The sequence below is a fragment of the Lissotriton helveticus genome, chromosome 4_1 (genome assembly GCF_964261635.1).
Source record: "Lissotriton helveticus chromosome 4_1, aLisHel1.1, whole genome shotgun sequence".
In the NCBI taxonomy this organism is placed as follows: Eukaryota; Metazoa; Chordata; class Amphibia; order Caudata; family Salamandridae; genus Lissotriton; species Lissotriton helveticus.
Window position 1 is genome coordinate 1,901,617,769 of NC_136063.1, and position 14,300 is coordinate 1,901,632,068.

General features: G+C 44.2%; 1 protein-coding gene across 2 annotated transcripts in view; it reads left to right on the forward strand.

The window, feature by feature from the left end:
- Window positions 1-14,300, forward strand: part of DOCK11 (dedicator of cytokinesis 11) — a 1,219,508-nt gene that overhangs the window by 886,452 nt on the left and 318,756 nt on the right. For both annotated transcript variants that reach the window (XM_078688544.1, XM_078688546.1), the window contains one exon: window positions 14,017-14,064. In XM_078688544.1, the coding sequence (XP_078544670.1) occupies window positions 14,017-14,064 (48 nt within the window). The remainder of the gene's footprint in view (window positions 1-14,016; window positions 14,065-14,300) is intronic.

The following is a 14,300-nucleotide window of genomic DNA, read 5'->3' on the forward strand; positions in this document are numbered from 1 at the left end:
TGTGTTCTTTTGTTCACAGTAGGCCGTGTGTGCAGACGTCCACACACATACGCCACTATACAGAGTTTCTTGCGATGGCCGTGCCCCCTCTGTCAATATTTGTGATAGGCAGATCCCATGGCCCTTTTGGAAGATCCAGGAGACAGGTAGAAGAGGAGGTAGAAGACGCAGCAATCGTACCCGAGGAAACACCTAGGATTTGAGCACAGGGAAAGTGGGAAAACACAGCCACCCTTGCAAGGAGACGGATGGCACAGACACTGGCTCAGATGGACAGGGCACTAACAATAAGGTGCAGAGGAGCACAGGGTGTGCGAGATTGACACTGTGGGCCTAACTCACAAAAGCCATGTTGGAGTATGTAAAGTAGTATTCCTGTAGTACATACTCTTACATACCTTTGTGAATTGGCAGCAAAATAATTAAAGTGGGGATACAATGGGAATATTCAGGGATTATTCATATACAATTCGTAAACACAGAAATGTCTGTGCCCTGCGTGCAACTTACTAAATGGGAGTTGGACGTTTGAACCTTTCGAGTCTGACTCACATAGGCATGTGAAAGTATGTTTAGAGTACTTTTGTAGTACTGTTTTCTGTACTCATAAGTGCTTTGTGAACTGGCCCTTGTGCACCAACTCTATGAACAATGCTTAATTGTTATAAATATTATGCTGCCCACCTTATTGCTCTAGTATCAACCCCTCGGCTGACGTTGTTACGAAAACATTGGGATCGTTCGGCACTCTGTACAGTTCACCTGCTTCCCAATGATGCTTGGCCTTCCTGTAACAGGGTTTACATGCTGGGTATGGTACACATCCCGTGCATGGTACACATGCTGGGTATGGAACACATGCCGTGTGGTATTGTACACATGTCGGGTATGGTACACATGCCGGGTCTGGTACACATGCCGGGTATGGTACACATGCCAAGTACGGTACACTTGCCGGGTCTGGTACACATGCTGGGTCTGGTACACATGCCGGGTATGGTACACATGCCAAGTATGGTACACTTGCCGGGTATGGTACATATGCCGGGTATGGTACACATGCCGGGTATGGTACACATGCCGGGTCTGGTACACATGCTGGGTATGGTACACATGCCGGGTATGGTACACATGCCGGATATGGTACACATGTTGGGTATGGTACACATGCCGGGTATGGTACACATGCCTGGTATTGTACACATGCTTGGTATGGTACACATGCCATGTATAATACACATGCCGTGTCTGGTACACATGCCGCGTCTGGTACACATGCCGGGTCTGGTACACATGCTGGGTATGGTACACATGCCGGGTATGGTACACATGCCGCATCTGGTACACATGCCAGGTCTGGTGCACATGCCGGGTATGGTACACATGCTGGGTCTGGTACACATGCTGGGTCTGGTACACATGCTGGGTATGGTACACATGCCGGGTATGATACACATGCTGGGTCTGGTACACATGCTGGGTCTGGTACACATGCTGGGTATGGTACACATGCCGGGTATGGTACACATGCTGGGTATGGTACACCTGCTGGGTCTGGTACACATGCTGGGTATGGTACACCTGCCGGGTCTGGTACACATGCCGGGTATGGTACACATGCCGGGTATGGTACACATGCCGGGTATGGTACACATGCTGGGTCTGGTACACATGCTGGGTCTGGTACACATGCTGGGTCTGGTACACATGCTGGGTCTGGTACACATGCTGGGTCTGGTACACATGCCGGGTATGGTACACATGCCGGGTATGGTACACATGCCGGGTATGGTACACATGCCGGGTCTGGTACACATGCCGGGTATGGTACACATGCCGGGTCTGGTACACATGCTGGGTCTGGTACACATGCTGGGTCTGGTACACATGCTGGGTATGGTACACATGCCGGGTATGGTACACATGCTGGGTCTGGTACACCTGCCGGGTCTGGTACACATGCCGGGTATGGTACACATGCTGGGTCTGGTACACATGCTGGGTCTGGTACACATGCTGGGTATGGTACACATGCCGGGTATGGTACACATGCCGGGTATGGTTCACATGCCGGGTATGGTACACATGCTGGGTCTGGTACACATGCTGGGTCTGGTACACATGCTGGGTCTGGTACACATGCTGGGTCTGGTACACATGTCGGGTATGGTACACATGCCGGGTATGGTACACATGCCGGGTATGGTACACATGCCGGGTCTGGTACACCTGCCGGGTCTGGTACACATGCCGGGTATGGTACACATGCTGGGTCTGGTACACATGCTGGGTCTGGTACACATGCTGGGTATGGTACACCTGCCGGGTCTGGTACACATGCTAGGTATGGTACACATGCTGGGTATGGTACACATGCCGGGTATGGTACCCATTCCTGGCATTGTACACATGCTTGGTATGGTACACATGCCGGGTATAGTACACATGCCGCGTCTGGTACACATGCCGCGTCTGGTACACATGCCGGGTCTGGTACACATGCTGGGTATGGTACACATGCCGGGTATGGTACACATGCTGCGTCTGGTACACATGCCCGGTCTGGTACACATGCCGGGTATGGTACACATGCTGGGTCTGGTACACATGCTGGGTATGGTACACATGCTGGGTCTGGTACACATGCTGGGTATGGTACACATGCTGGGTATGGTACACATGCTGGGTCTGGTACACATGCCCGGTCTGGTACACCTGCCGGGTCTGGTACACATGCTGGGTATGGTACACATGCTGGGTATGGTACACATGCTGGGTCTGGTACACATGCCCGGTCTGGTACACCTGCCGGGTCTTGTACACATGCTGGGTATGGTACACATGCTGGGTCTGGTACACCTGCCGGGTCTGGTACACATGCCGGGTATGGTACACATGCTGTGTATGGTACACATGCTGGGTATGGTACACATGCTGGGTGTGGTAGCTTAGTGGACTAATGTGTCCACTGTAAGGGCCTGTGTTCGACCTCATGGTCACAGGTTCAAATCCCAGCGGGTTCACTCAGCCTTTTATACTTCTGAGGTCGATAAAATTAGTACCATTGAGTTGAGTAACAATAAACATCTGTTATTCAGCACCAAAATATCCTTGGGTTAATGTGTGCTTTCGAATATACGTTATGTTGTTCCTTGAATATCATTATCTTTCCCAGCAGCCACCTGTGATTTACTGCTACATAAACATGCGCATGGCGTGGTGGGCTGAACATGTGTGGGTCATCGTAGCTACCGCACTCCTCACAATACTTACTTGATGGCATTCGGGGAAGCATTGAACACCCCACCCTTCGTCTCCCCTCTCCTGTTTACCTCTTTCACACCCAGCCTGCCTTACTCCAGCCTAGCGGAAGTACTTCAGTGTGATCCTTACTGCCTTGTTCGTAGTGAACCAAACTGATCATTTAGATGGTGCACATTTACATGTTCTTACATTTCATAGCAAACCCAAAACTTTGTTGTAACTGTTGTGTTCGTTCTTGCTTTTTTGTGACTTTATCCCTATCAAATATACTGCAGCAGCGCTTGTTAAACCTGCTTCTGAAAGAAAGTTTAGCAATGAGTTGTAGCAGGGACATTATTGGTTTCAGACTTGTGCAGACGCGCAGAGCTCCTCGGCGTTGCTGCCTGCCATAGCTTCCTGACTCGGCACTGATATATATCAGGGGGGTGGAACTGGTCCAAAAGGAGTCTAAGAGATAATAGCTGACTACGTAACTGGAAAGGTATGTGCTGTCACGCACAATGCACCCTTTGAGGAGACATTGTTGTGGGATGGTTTGAACAGATACTTATACCTCAGAGGGCTGTAAATCTTCATGTTAGTTCCTTTTCTCCACAGTAACTCAGTACACATGTCATGTACTATGACAAAATGCCCAGAATGTCTTAATTGTACATTTTACACTTGATTGACATTTCCTGTGCGTCTCCGGAGAGATATAATTCCAGTGGTATGCTGTTCTCTCCCACATGTACATATGATGCGAATCGAAAGGGGCGTTATTCCCTCAGAGGCACGTGGTGGTTGCCTTAACTAGAGATTCATTTCTTGACAAATCGCCGAGGGCGCTGAAGCAACTGCAGAGAGGGCTGAGTCTTGTCAGCATACAGAGAACATTCTTTACTTTTTTGTTGTTTTTAAATTTGTTCTTATTTTCGGCTCTGTTAATATAACATACTCTGCCAGTTCAATAAGGCCCTATAAGAGCATCATCATCGCAAGATTAAAAGGTTACACATTTCTCACGTCGGTATGAGACAGGCCTTGCATGCATAGAAATGCCAGTATTATCTTAAAATATTAGAATACCGAATAAGAATATTAGAATGAGAAAGCACCTGCCCTACAGACGTGAAAGCATCCGCCCACGCCTGTTTGAAGCGTTACTGGCGGTCCCTGTATTTCAGGCCGCCAGACATCTATAGTAAAGGACCTCTCACATTTCTTGGATCCATGCATGCAAAGTCAGACTTGGTGGGTCCTTCCATCCCGAGCATTCACTAGCGTTTAAAGCCTGATAATCATTATTATTCAAGCCAAGTATAATGACAGTGTAGACAGTTTCATCTGACGATCTGAACATTTTGAAAGACAGTGGAAGACACCTTTCAATCACATGCAGTTTGTGGCATGTGAGAGCATAGGTTCATGATATGTAGAAATAAATTAAACTCCTTCGGGGTGAAACATAAAAGAACATATCATAGTGTTTTTCGACCTCGTACTGTCCTTTATAAGGATATTGCAAGTCAGTAAGGAGTTCTGTAACCATATAGAGGAAAGAGACCAAGGCAGTGTTCCTTTATAAGGCCATGGAGCTCGGAGGTGACTTCCAATATCCTCTTTTTTAGCAAGGTTTTATTGAGAAGGGATGTATGACGTTACAACGCATGCTTTTACCACGCATGCCGTTACAACGCAGTTTTTACGCCGCATACCATTACAACGCATAGCGCTTTGGGGTGCTGGATAGTGAATAGTTTAATTTACTATTCCAACTCCAGTCCCCGTGGACACTAGGGAAGGTGTTGGATAGTAAATTAAATCTATTCCCTATCCTAGAGCGCCCCCCAGCGCAATGCGTTGTAATGGTTTGCGTTGTAATGGTTGCGTCGTAATGGTAGTGCGTTGTAAAAGTTTCGTTGTAAAGGCTGTTCACCATTGAGAAGTGGCATAGTACATACACAGAGGCAAATAAATGCATCATTACTTTGTTCATACAACAACAGAACACCATCCTTATCCACAGCTTACAATTAGTATGTGTATAGTGTCATAGGGTATCATTGATTTGTTACAAGCAATAGGCATTCAGTGAAATCCGGATTAATGAACTGCAGCCATACCTATTGAACATAACAAACCCCTTAACTCCTCCCTCATTCTTTTACAAGGCCCTGAAAGTGGTTCCACAATATGCGCAATGTGGATCATCTCTAAAGTTTTACGTCGTGTGTGGATGTGGTTCAGAGCCCTCCTCGCCCCTCTCTCTCCCAACAGACTCCCCCTCACTCTCCAGGGGTGGCACATCCTGCAGCTCCTTTAGGTCAGACAGCATAGCACACCAGGCATGCAGGCCATCATCCAACTTTTCGTCCCTCGAAACATGCTTTATTCACACCTCCTCTGCAGTCGCCCATTCAGAGACATTTCAGTGCAGGTCTGCACAAGCAGGTGGCAGTGGGCTCATCCATTTAACAATGATATGCCACTTCGCTAAAAGCAAGCCCAGGGGGTCGAACCTTCTGCTGAGTTTTTTGTTTGCAATATCCTCTGTACTGCAGGGGGTATTTTATTTCTTATAACACATAGTCACACTATCACCCTTCCCACAAACCGCTTCAATCTTTGGTATCTTGCTTTTTCATATAAGAGAGGTAGTATGGCTGCAGACATGAAGAAAAAAAGTGGAATCTAATCTGAAATTAACACAAAGCAGTTAGTGATTTGGTGCGAAAAGATATTAGAACCAGTTTAATGTAAGTCAGATTATAAAGTACTGAGGCTGAGAATGTTAGAAAAAGGCAGATGTGTTCTATTATTCCTGTAATGACCTTTATTGTGAAAAAAATTAACACATTGCGATAAATTTCTACTGAACATTGTTTGTTTTAGAAAAACATCTCATAAGAATGAAAAGTCAGCTTTCCTTGTTTTATTGCAGCTGTGATTATGCTTCATGACCTGCCATTCACTCTGGCTGCTCGCCCTGTCAGGAGGTATTATTACATCAAAAGTCAGCTGTCATAGCTTATTGCAGTTGACAAGTTACGTCATTTATTTATTACAGGTGATTAGAGACATTACAAGTAATCTGCAGTAAGGAAATTAGTGACCGACTTTTATACAGGAATTGCAGTCTCTCATGTATTGTAAGACAATGAATCCAAAACTAATTATCTTATGTGCGTTTTTCCATCTATCCCAATTGTTCTTTGCAGATGCCATTCACTTGGCTACTACACCTTCAACCCACCAATCCCCTTGGCAAACTAGTTCATGTTTTGCATCCCAAGACTGTATAATACATAGACATGTTTTCAGTTAATACTACTGTAACTAAATAATATATGCTAGAAATTGGGTTATTGGTTGACTGGGATATGAGCCCGGGTTAAGCATTAACCACAATTGAAGTCAGGGTATCACAAAGACAAACCCCAAATTAAGTTGCGCTCATCCCCTGGAAGCTTGGCACAGAGCAGTCAGGCTTAATTTAGAGGCAATCTGTAAAGTATTTTTCCAACAATTCAAACAGTAAAACAGTGAACACACCACACAAAAAGATCCCACACCAGGTTACAAAAATAGGCCTTCATTTAATAAATAAAACAAGACCAAAATGACATCAATTCAATGAGTTGAACTGGAGTTATGAGTTTTTAAAAATAAACTGCAATATACCACCTCACCTAAAAGCATAAAACACTGATCATGCTATTTGGTCACGCTGGACTGGTTCAAAGTCAAAGGTTCAGGTCAACTGCGATGGAGCACGGGGCAGATACCGGCCTGGATTTCTCCTGCTGAAGTTTTACCTTCTCAAGTTTTGTGCCAAGAGTCCCATTTGCAATCGAAAGGGTTGTGAGGAGCAAGGAGAGCATTGGAGGCAGCAGTAAGCATGGTGCAAAGAGCAGGTCAATGGTCACAAATGCATGGGCTGGAGCTTCACATTGGCAGTCCCCTACTGACTGTCCAGGTTGCTGAGGGACGAGATAGGCTACAGGCGACCTACACTGATTTTCGGTGTGAGCGGTGTGGTTCTGTGTAAATGGGCCCGTTTGTGCCCGCAAAAAGGCCATAAGCTTCATTTCAAGAGCTTGAGAGCCGCACCATGTGTCCAGGACTGAGATGCACCACTTGGGGGCAGGATCTCTAAACTGGAATGGCATAGTGAACAAAAAAACAATGGATTTAGGCCCAGATCTCTGTACTTGGGTGAATGTATGACTCTTTTCTGCATTCTGTCCATCAATTGATTTTTTTGCATTTGTCTCCCTGAGTGGGACGGGTAGGCCCAGACGTGGGACCCATGCTCACAATGCCACTGGAGTCAAGCTATCCTGGCTGATGAGGGCTGAAAGCCCAAAACCGGTTCTAGGATGCTTATGTCCAGTCCAGGGAGGACCTGGCCTGGCAGTTCGGGCTGGACTGATCCCATTGGGGCACAGGGTCGAGACGGATTTGCCTACGGCTGGGTCCAAACTGGAATGGCATGGTGAGCAAAAAAAAGATGGATTTCGGCCCAGATCTCTGTACTCGGGTGAATGTATGACATTGTTCCACATTCTGTCCATCAATTGCTCTTTTTGCAGGAAATGAGATGCACAACGTGGGGGTCAGGAACTCACTGAAAACTGGTCCAGGAGCTGTTGAGGAGCCTGTTATGTCCCTGAGTCTCAAATCAGGAGGCCAGGAAAATAGCCCTTTGAGTCACTCTGAGGTCCTGGGTTCACGATAGAGTTGCAGGTCCAGTTCTTCTTACCCAGGCAAGAGGGCAGCAAGCAGCAGGTCAACACAGCAGGGCAACAGTTCCTTGTAGAGCAACAGTGCGGTAATCCTAGTAGTAGCACAGCAGTCCTCCTTATTGGCTTAGTATCCACAAGTCCAGAAGTGTACTGAAGTGATGTTGTGTGAGGTCCTTATTTTATACAATGTTGTGCCTTTGAAGTAGGAAGAAGCTTTTTTGTAGTGCACATATGCCCTGCCTTCCCTCCCCTGACCCCAGACTAACTACAAGGGGTATGCAGCACTTTGTGTGGAGACAGGACACAGCCTATTCAGGTGTAAGTGAGACTGGGCCCATCCTGCCGGTGATGACCCATATAGTCACACTGAAGCTCCAGTTGTGTATGGCTGTTTAGGTGGAATACTCAAAGCCCATCTGCCAACTAAACCCAGTCGTGTGGCCAGAGAGAGGCTTCAGGCACCAAATAGCTATGGCAAGTAAATGCCAACTTTCTAAAAGTGGCATTTTCAGAATTGTAATTTAAAATCCGACTCCACCATAAATTAGGGTTTTAAATTAGGATTCTAGATACACCAAACATGAACCAGTCATCTCTTCCAATTTGGAAGTTACACTTATAAAATATAATAGGGTATCTCCAATGTTATTCTGGAGGTGAGATAGGCCTTGCAGTAGTGAAAAACGAATGTAAGAATTTCACTGCTAGAGCATGTAAAACTTAGAAGTACATGTCCACCTTTTCAAATACACTGCACCCTGCCTTTGGGGCTGTATAGAGCCAACCCTAGAAATGACTTATATGTATTTAAAAGGAAGGTTTGTGCTTGGCAAAGGTTTATTTCGCCACACTGAATTGACAGTTTAAAACTGCACACGCAGACTCTGCAATGGCAGGCCTGAGACGTGTTTAAAGGGCTACTTAAGTGGTTGGCTCAATCAGTACTGCAGGCCCACAAGTAGCATATGACTTACAGGCACTTTACTAGGGACTTATAAGTAAAATAAATATGCTAATTGGGTATAAGCCAATGTTACCATGTTTTCATCAGAGAGTTTTTAGAACTGACTGGATAGCAATGGTAAAGTGAGCAGAGTCCTAAGGGCAGCACAAATTAAGTCTGCCAAAATAGGTGGTCTGAAGGCAAAAAGGTAGATGGAAACCATGGCAACGATGCCAGGTCTATCACTGCCATTTTGACCTGGCAAAATTAACCTTCTGCCAAACTCTGCCTTTCCTTTTTAATACATATGTTACCCCTAAGAGGAAGGCCCTAAAGGCTCTTAGGGCAGAGTATGTTGTTTTTAAAAAGTAGAACGTGTACTTAAATGTTACATATCTTGAAGGGAAAAACTCCTAAAGTCATTTTTCACTGCTGCAAGACCCATCTCTCCCATTGACCTACACTGGGTTAAGCTTTACATTTGATAAGTGACAATTTTGGATTGGCTGCAGATAGAATTAGGGTGTTTATACTCACATTAATTGTAATTTAAATCCTCTTTAATGGTAAAGTTGCCTTTCAAATCACAATTTTTAAAATGCCATTTGTAGAAGGTTTTCATGTTCTTGTCCTAACCATTTGTGCCTTCTGCCAATGTCCGTGGTCACATTACCGTGAATGGCTCTGCTGCTGGGGTTTGTGTATTCCTCCCAGACAGTGACAGCAAGGGAACTAGCAATGGGCAGGATGGGTGATCCTCTTAGGATGGCTGGGATGCAGAGCTGTGCCCTGCCCCACTTGCAATTCAAAGAGCATGCTTCCAGCACACACAAAGGAATCTTACTCAGGCCTTTTGGCACCCCAGACGTCTTGGAGCCTTGACAGGGTAGGGCAGAACGTCCAGAACCAGATGTGGAGTTGGGCAGGCTGTCTCCCCTTACACAAAGACTGGCACTATGTATAAATATCATGCTCACCAGAACACTCCTGGACCTGTGGGCATTACAGAAGAAGGGCTGCCCTGGTGCTTGAGGACTGCCTAGCTGTCTGAGAAGGAAGAATGGACCTGCCTACCTTGATACCAGGATAACATGAGTGACTGAGTCATTTGGCTGACCTCCTGTTTGAACTACAGGGACATCACAAGATCCAGAGGTCGCGCAACACACAACATTTTACATTGAGTATATGTCTCTTTTGCCATATCACTTCTCATTCTTGCTGTTACCTTTCAATTCAGTTTGAATATGCTATTGTTTTTATACTGCTAATTAGAAAAGCTGCACCACAGTTTTACCCTTTCATTAGGAGTGCTACATGTGGCAGTCAGTACAAAAATGAGACCCAATCCATGAACAGATGCTGTATCGAGGTTTACAATTCAAATAATTGCCTCAGCACTACATTGCATACAGTAGCAAAATTGATACTGCACTAAATTGTTGTTATATATTTTGTTTCACAGTACCAGTAAGGATGGTTTGAACAGCAACAACTTCCTCAGATTTTACTTCACTGCCCCCTTCAACTTCAATATTCACATGGCACACAGGACTAAAATGCATGGCTCTATCTATCTCTGATCAGAAAAATTAAGTATTTCATCCTTCAAGAGGACTTCAGAATGGTCACCCTTGCAATGGTCCTGACTAAGCTCCATTCAGGGAAAGATCTGCTAGTCAGCAACTTACAAACCCACCTAAGGCCACTGAGAAGGGGGGTGGAAGTCCTATATTTTACAGTATGGTGTTTAGTCTACACCAGTACTTAGGTTGTAAAACAATTAGTGCCAAGACTCTTGTTAGGAAATCACTACAGCTTGAACCACCCATTGCATTTGTCAGCGCTACTAATGTTATTCAAAATTTTTATACATCAGAAATGACTAATACCTGCCACCCAAGCTAATGTTATAGCTTTGGGGGCAGATATTAGTAATTTTTACTGTAAATAGAATTATTAAGCAACTATTGTCGTGTTTATCACCCAATTAGACAAACAGAGCCACCATGTGGCTGGCTGTCATAAGTCCTAGTGCTGACAATTAAGTGCTGGTGCCGAGCACCGGGAACCACCTGCTCAAATTAGGCACTGCTCTAAACCCTTTGAAATCAGAAACAGATACATTAATTAAGATGTACTCAATCTGGACACGATGCAGCTCTTTTTCTGTGTAGAGGTATCTCATGGTTTAAAATGACCCATATGCATCATGTAAAAAATTGGGCTGTGGGTTGAGGGGGGTGAAACCCTACTTTAAAAGCAACCACAATCCTTGTCAGGGTGAAACAGAAGCAAATCCCAAATTAACCTGTGCTTAACCCTCTGGTAGCTTGGCACAAAAGCAGTCAGGCTTAACTTAGAGGTAATGTGTACAGTATTTATGCAGCACATCAAACAGTAATAACGTGAAAATACAACACAAGAAAAATTTTACAGCAATTTAGAAAAATACATTATATTTTGCTAAATTATTAACATCAAAGTGACAAAAATCTAATCAGTAGACCTGGATATATGCAATTTTAAAGATTTAAATAGAAATAGTGCCTAAAAGCCCAAAGTGCCAACTGTGGTTATCCGGTCACATTGGACTGGGACAAAGTCACAAGTTCAGGCCAACTGTGATAGAGTGTGGGCAGGATACAGGGACAAAGGAAGGCCCGCTGAGCAAAGTACCATAAATACTGGTTGCAAAGCATTGTGATCTTCCTTGCATTGTGCTGTGGCGGTTCTGAGGAGCTGACGGGCTACGATGTGAAATCCTGCATTGATGATGTGTTGCGCAGTGGTGGTTCCGAGGAGCAGTGGGGCTGCAATACAGTGTGATGTCTTGCATTGAGCCTACGTCTCACAGTGGCAGTTTTGAGGAGTGGAGGGGCTGTGATGTGAGGTCCGCGTTAAGGAAGTGTTGTGCAGCAGCAATTTAGAGGACCTGTGAGGTCCTGCATTGAGGATGCGTCACACAGTGGCGGTTTTGATGTAAAGCTGCAAAACAATGCATTGGACTGCATCAGTTAAGGTAGGACCTCAATGGGCCTGGTCTAGCACCTTCAGGCCTACTTCCAAGAGTCCAAGACTGGCACCACTTGCAGTGTTAGGACTCACTGCAGGCAGAGTCTAGGTGCTGGGCTCAGGATAGGTGGAGTCTTTCCTGTCCCATAGGCTCTGGTCAGGAGGCCAGCCAACTATCCCTTGGAGTTATAGTGGTGTTCTTAGGTTCAAGATGCCGGTCCAGTCCTTCTCACACAGGCAGCAGGGCAGTAGAGTAGCAATCCTTCTGGCAGAAGAGCAGTACAGCAGTCTGAGCCTTCCACAGTTCCAGATGTGTGCTGAAGAGTTGGGTCTGAGAGTCCACTATTTATACCTGGTGCCCACTATAAAGTGGGAGAAGTTTCTTGAGTCCTCCGTCTATAGAGGTATCTGGTATTTCCTGCCACCCTGCCCTGACCCCAACTTATCGGGGGGCACAAAATACTAGTATAAAATCCTTTGTGAGTGTGCTCAGGCAAAGTCTTTGTGATGCACTAGTCTGGTAGGAAACAGCTCCCCCTAATCAAACCAGTGATGGCGCATCCTGCCTTTTGTCTCACTGTCTGAGATTAATACACAAAGACCATAACTCAGCTACACCTAGTCATGTGACCCCGTGCAGAGGCTGAAGGCACCAAATAGTTCAGACAAGAAAATGCCAACTTTCTAAAAGTGGGTTTTTCAGAATTGTGACTTAAAATCCAACTTTACCATTAAAGATGGTTTTAAAATTCCAATTCTTTAAACACCAAACTCAACCTTTCCACCTGTTCCCAGTTGAAAGTTATCACTCATTAAATGTAATAAGGTAATCCAATGTTATTCTATAAGAGAGGTAGACCTTGTAGTAGTGGAAAATAAATGTAAGTGTTTTTCACTACCAGGACATGTAAGGAGCTGCAAAAGTTACTTTGGGAGTCAGAATGAATTTTCCAACTCTCACATTTCACAACAATCCTTTGCAGTTGCAAAGACTTTCACTTTGTGAGTAACAGGATTTGCTGTTGGAAAAGAGTTTGCATATTGGGTCCATAATCTCACCAAGAGGTGTTCTTACTTTTTTTGCTAAAGGTGTTTTTGGAAGAAAGCATGTCTTACATGCTGCCTACAGACAATTGGTTTAATTAATTTCTGAAAGAAATAGCCATTTTCTAATAGAAAAAATAACTTTGTACAGCTCCTGTCTAATGGATTGGTGGGGAGTATGTATTGAATGGTAAAAGAGTTTACTACTGGTTAGAATGAATGGGATGTCTGAGATGTCTCCTTTCATTTCATTAAAAGGTAGAAAACTAGGGATGACATTTACTCTAGTTTTGTGGTAATAAAGTAGTCATGGTTAGTTGATGGTAATTGATGGAGAGGAAGAAGGAAAATCAAAACATATACAAGAGTAGGTGATTTGCGAAGCAGAGTAGAACATTGTACCTGGAAACAGAAAGATTGTGTTTGGTTAAACATTCTGGAAAAGGGGGAACAAGATTCCCGATTCATTGGCCCTTTGCCCATTGTCTGGAATGTGGAGCCTGACCCAACAATTCCCCAAAAACCAACTCGAGTCACATCTGCAGAAAAATTGGTCAGTGGGGTTGAAAAAAAGAAAATGTAGCCGTTTAGGTAATAGACAATTACTAGGTGAATATTATTTGTTAATGTGCAAAGTTTTCTACATTTTCTGTATGGAATGTATCTTAAAGTGTATATGTTTCCTGTTTTAGGATTTTTTTGTCCTAACAAGTTTTGTTTATTTTGGAGAGTGCGCTGTAATGGTATTTTAATGTGTTGGCTTTTTTCCTAGTTATTAAGTACATTACTTCTCATAGAATATACATTTGGAATTAGTAGTGAGGTTCCAACAATTAGGTTATGTATGTTGCCTTTCCTCACTGCGTCAAATATCAGTGCAGCCCTTTTGAAGACAAAAACATGTGTTACCTCTGCTAGGATGCCTCGTCTGCTCACCCTGTCGAGCTAATACATTTGAAAATATTAAATTCATGTGAAGGAATGTGCGATTCACTGCATTTTGTGTTACTTTCATATTTGTAGGGTATGCTTATTTCACTTCAGATATCTTGGGAAAAGAAACATTGCAAGGTATTGTACAAGTATTTTTGCATACATTTATTTCAATTTGTTTCATATGTAATATCTGCATTGTTCATACTTTTATTTTACATCATTGTTGAGGGCAAACTGACTTGACCTTTCGATTTATATTTTTTTCTGTATAAAGTATTGTTGTTTTCTTTTCTAATAGTGTCAATCATTCCTGTAACACTGGAAAACAAGTGTATTATTAATAACATTACTGTTCCAAATGTATTTTTGCT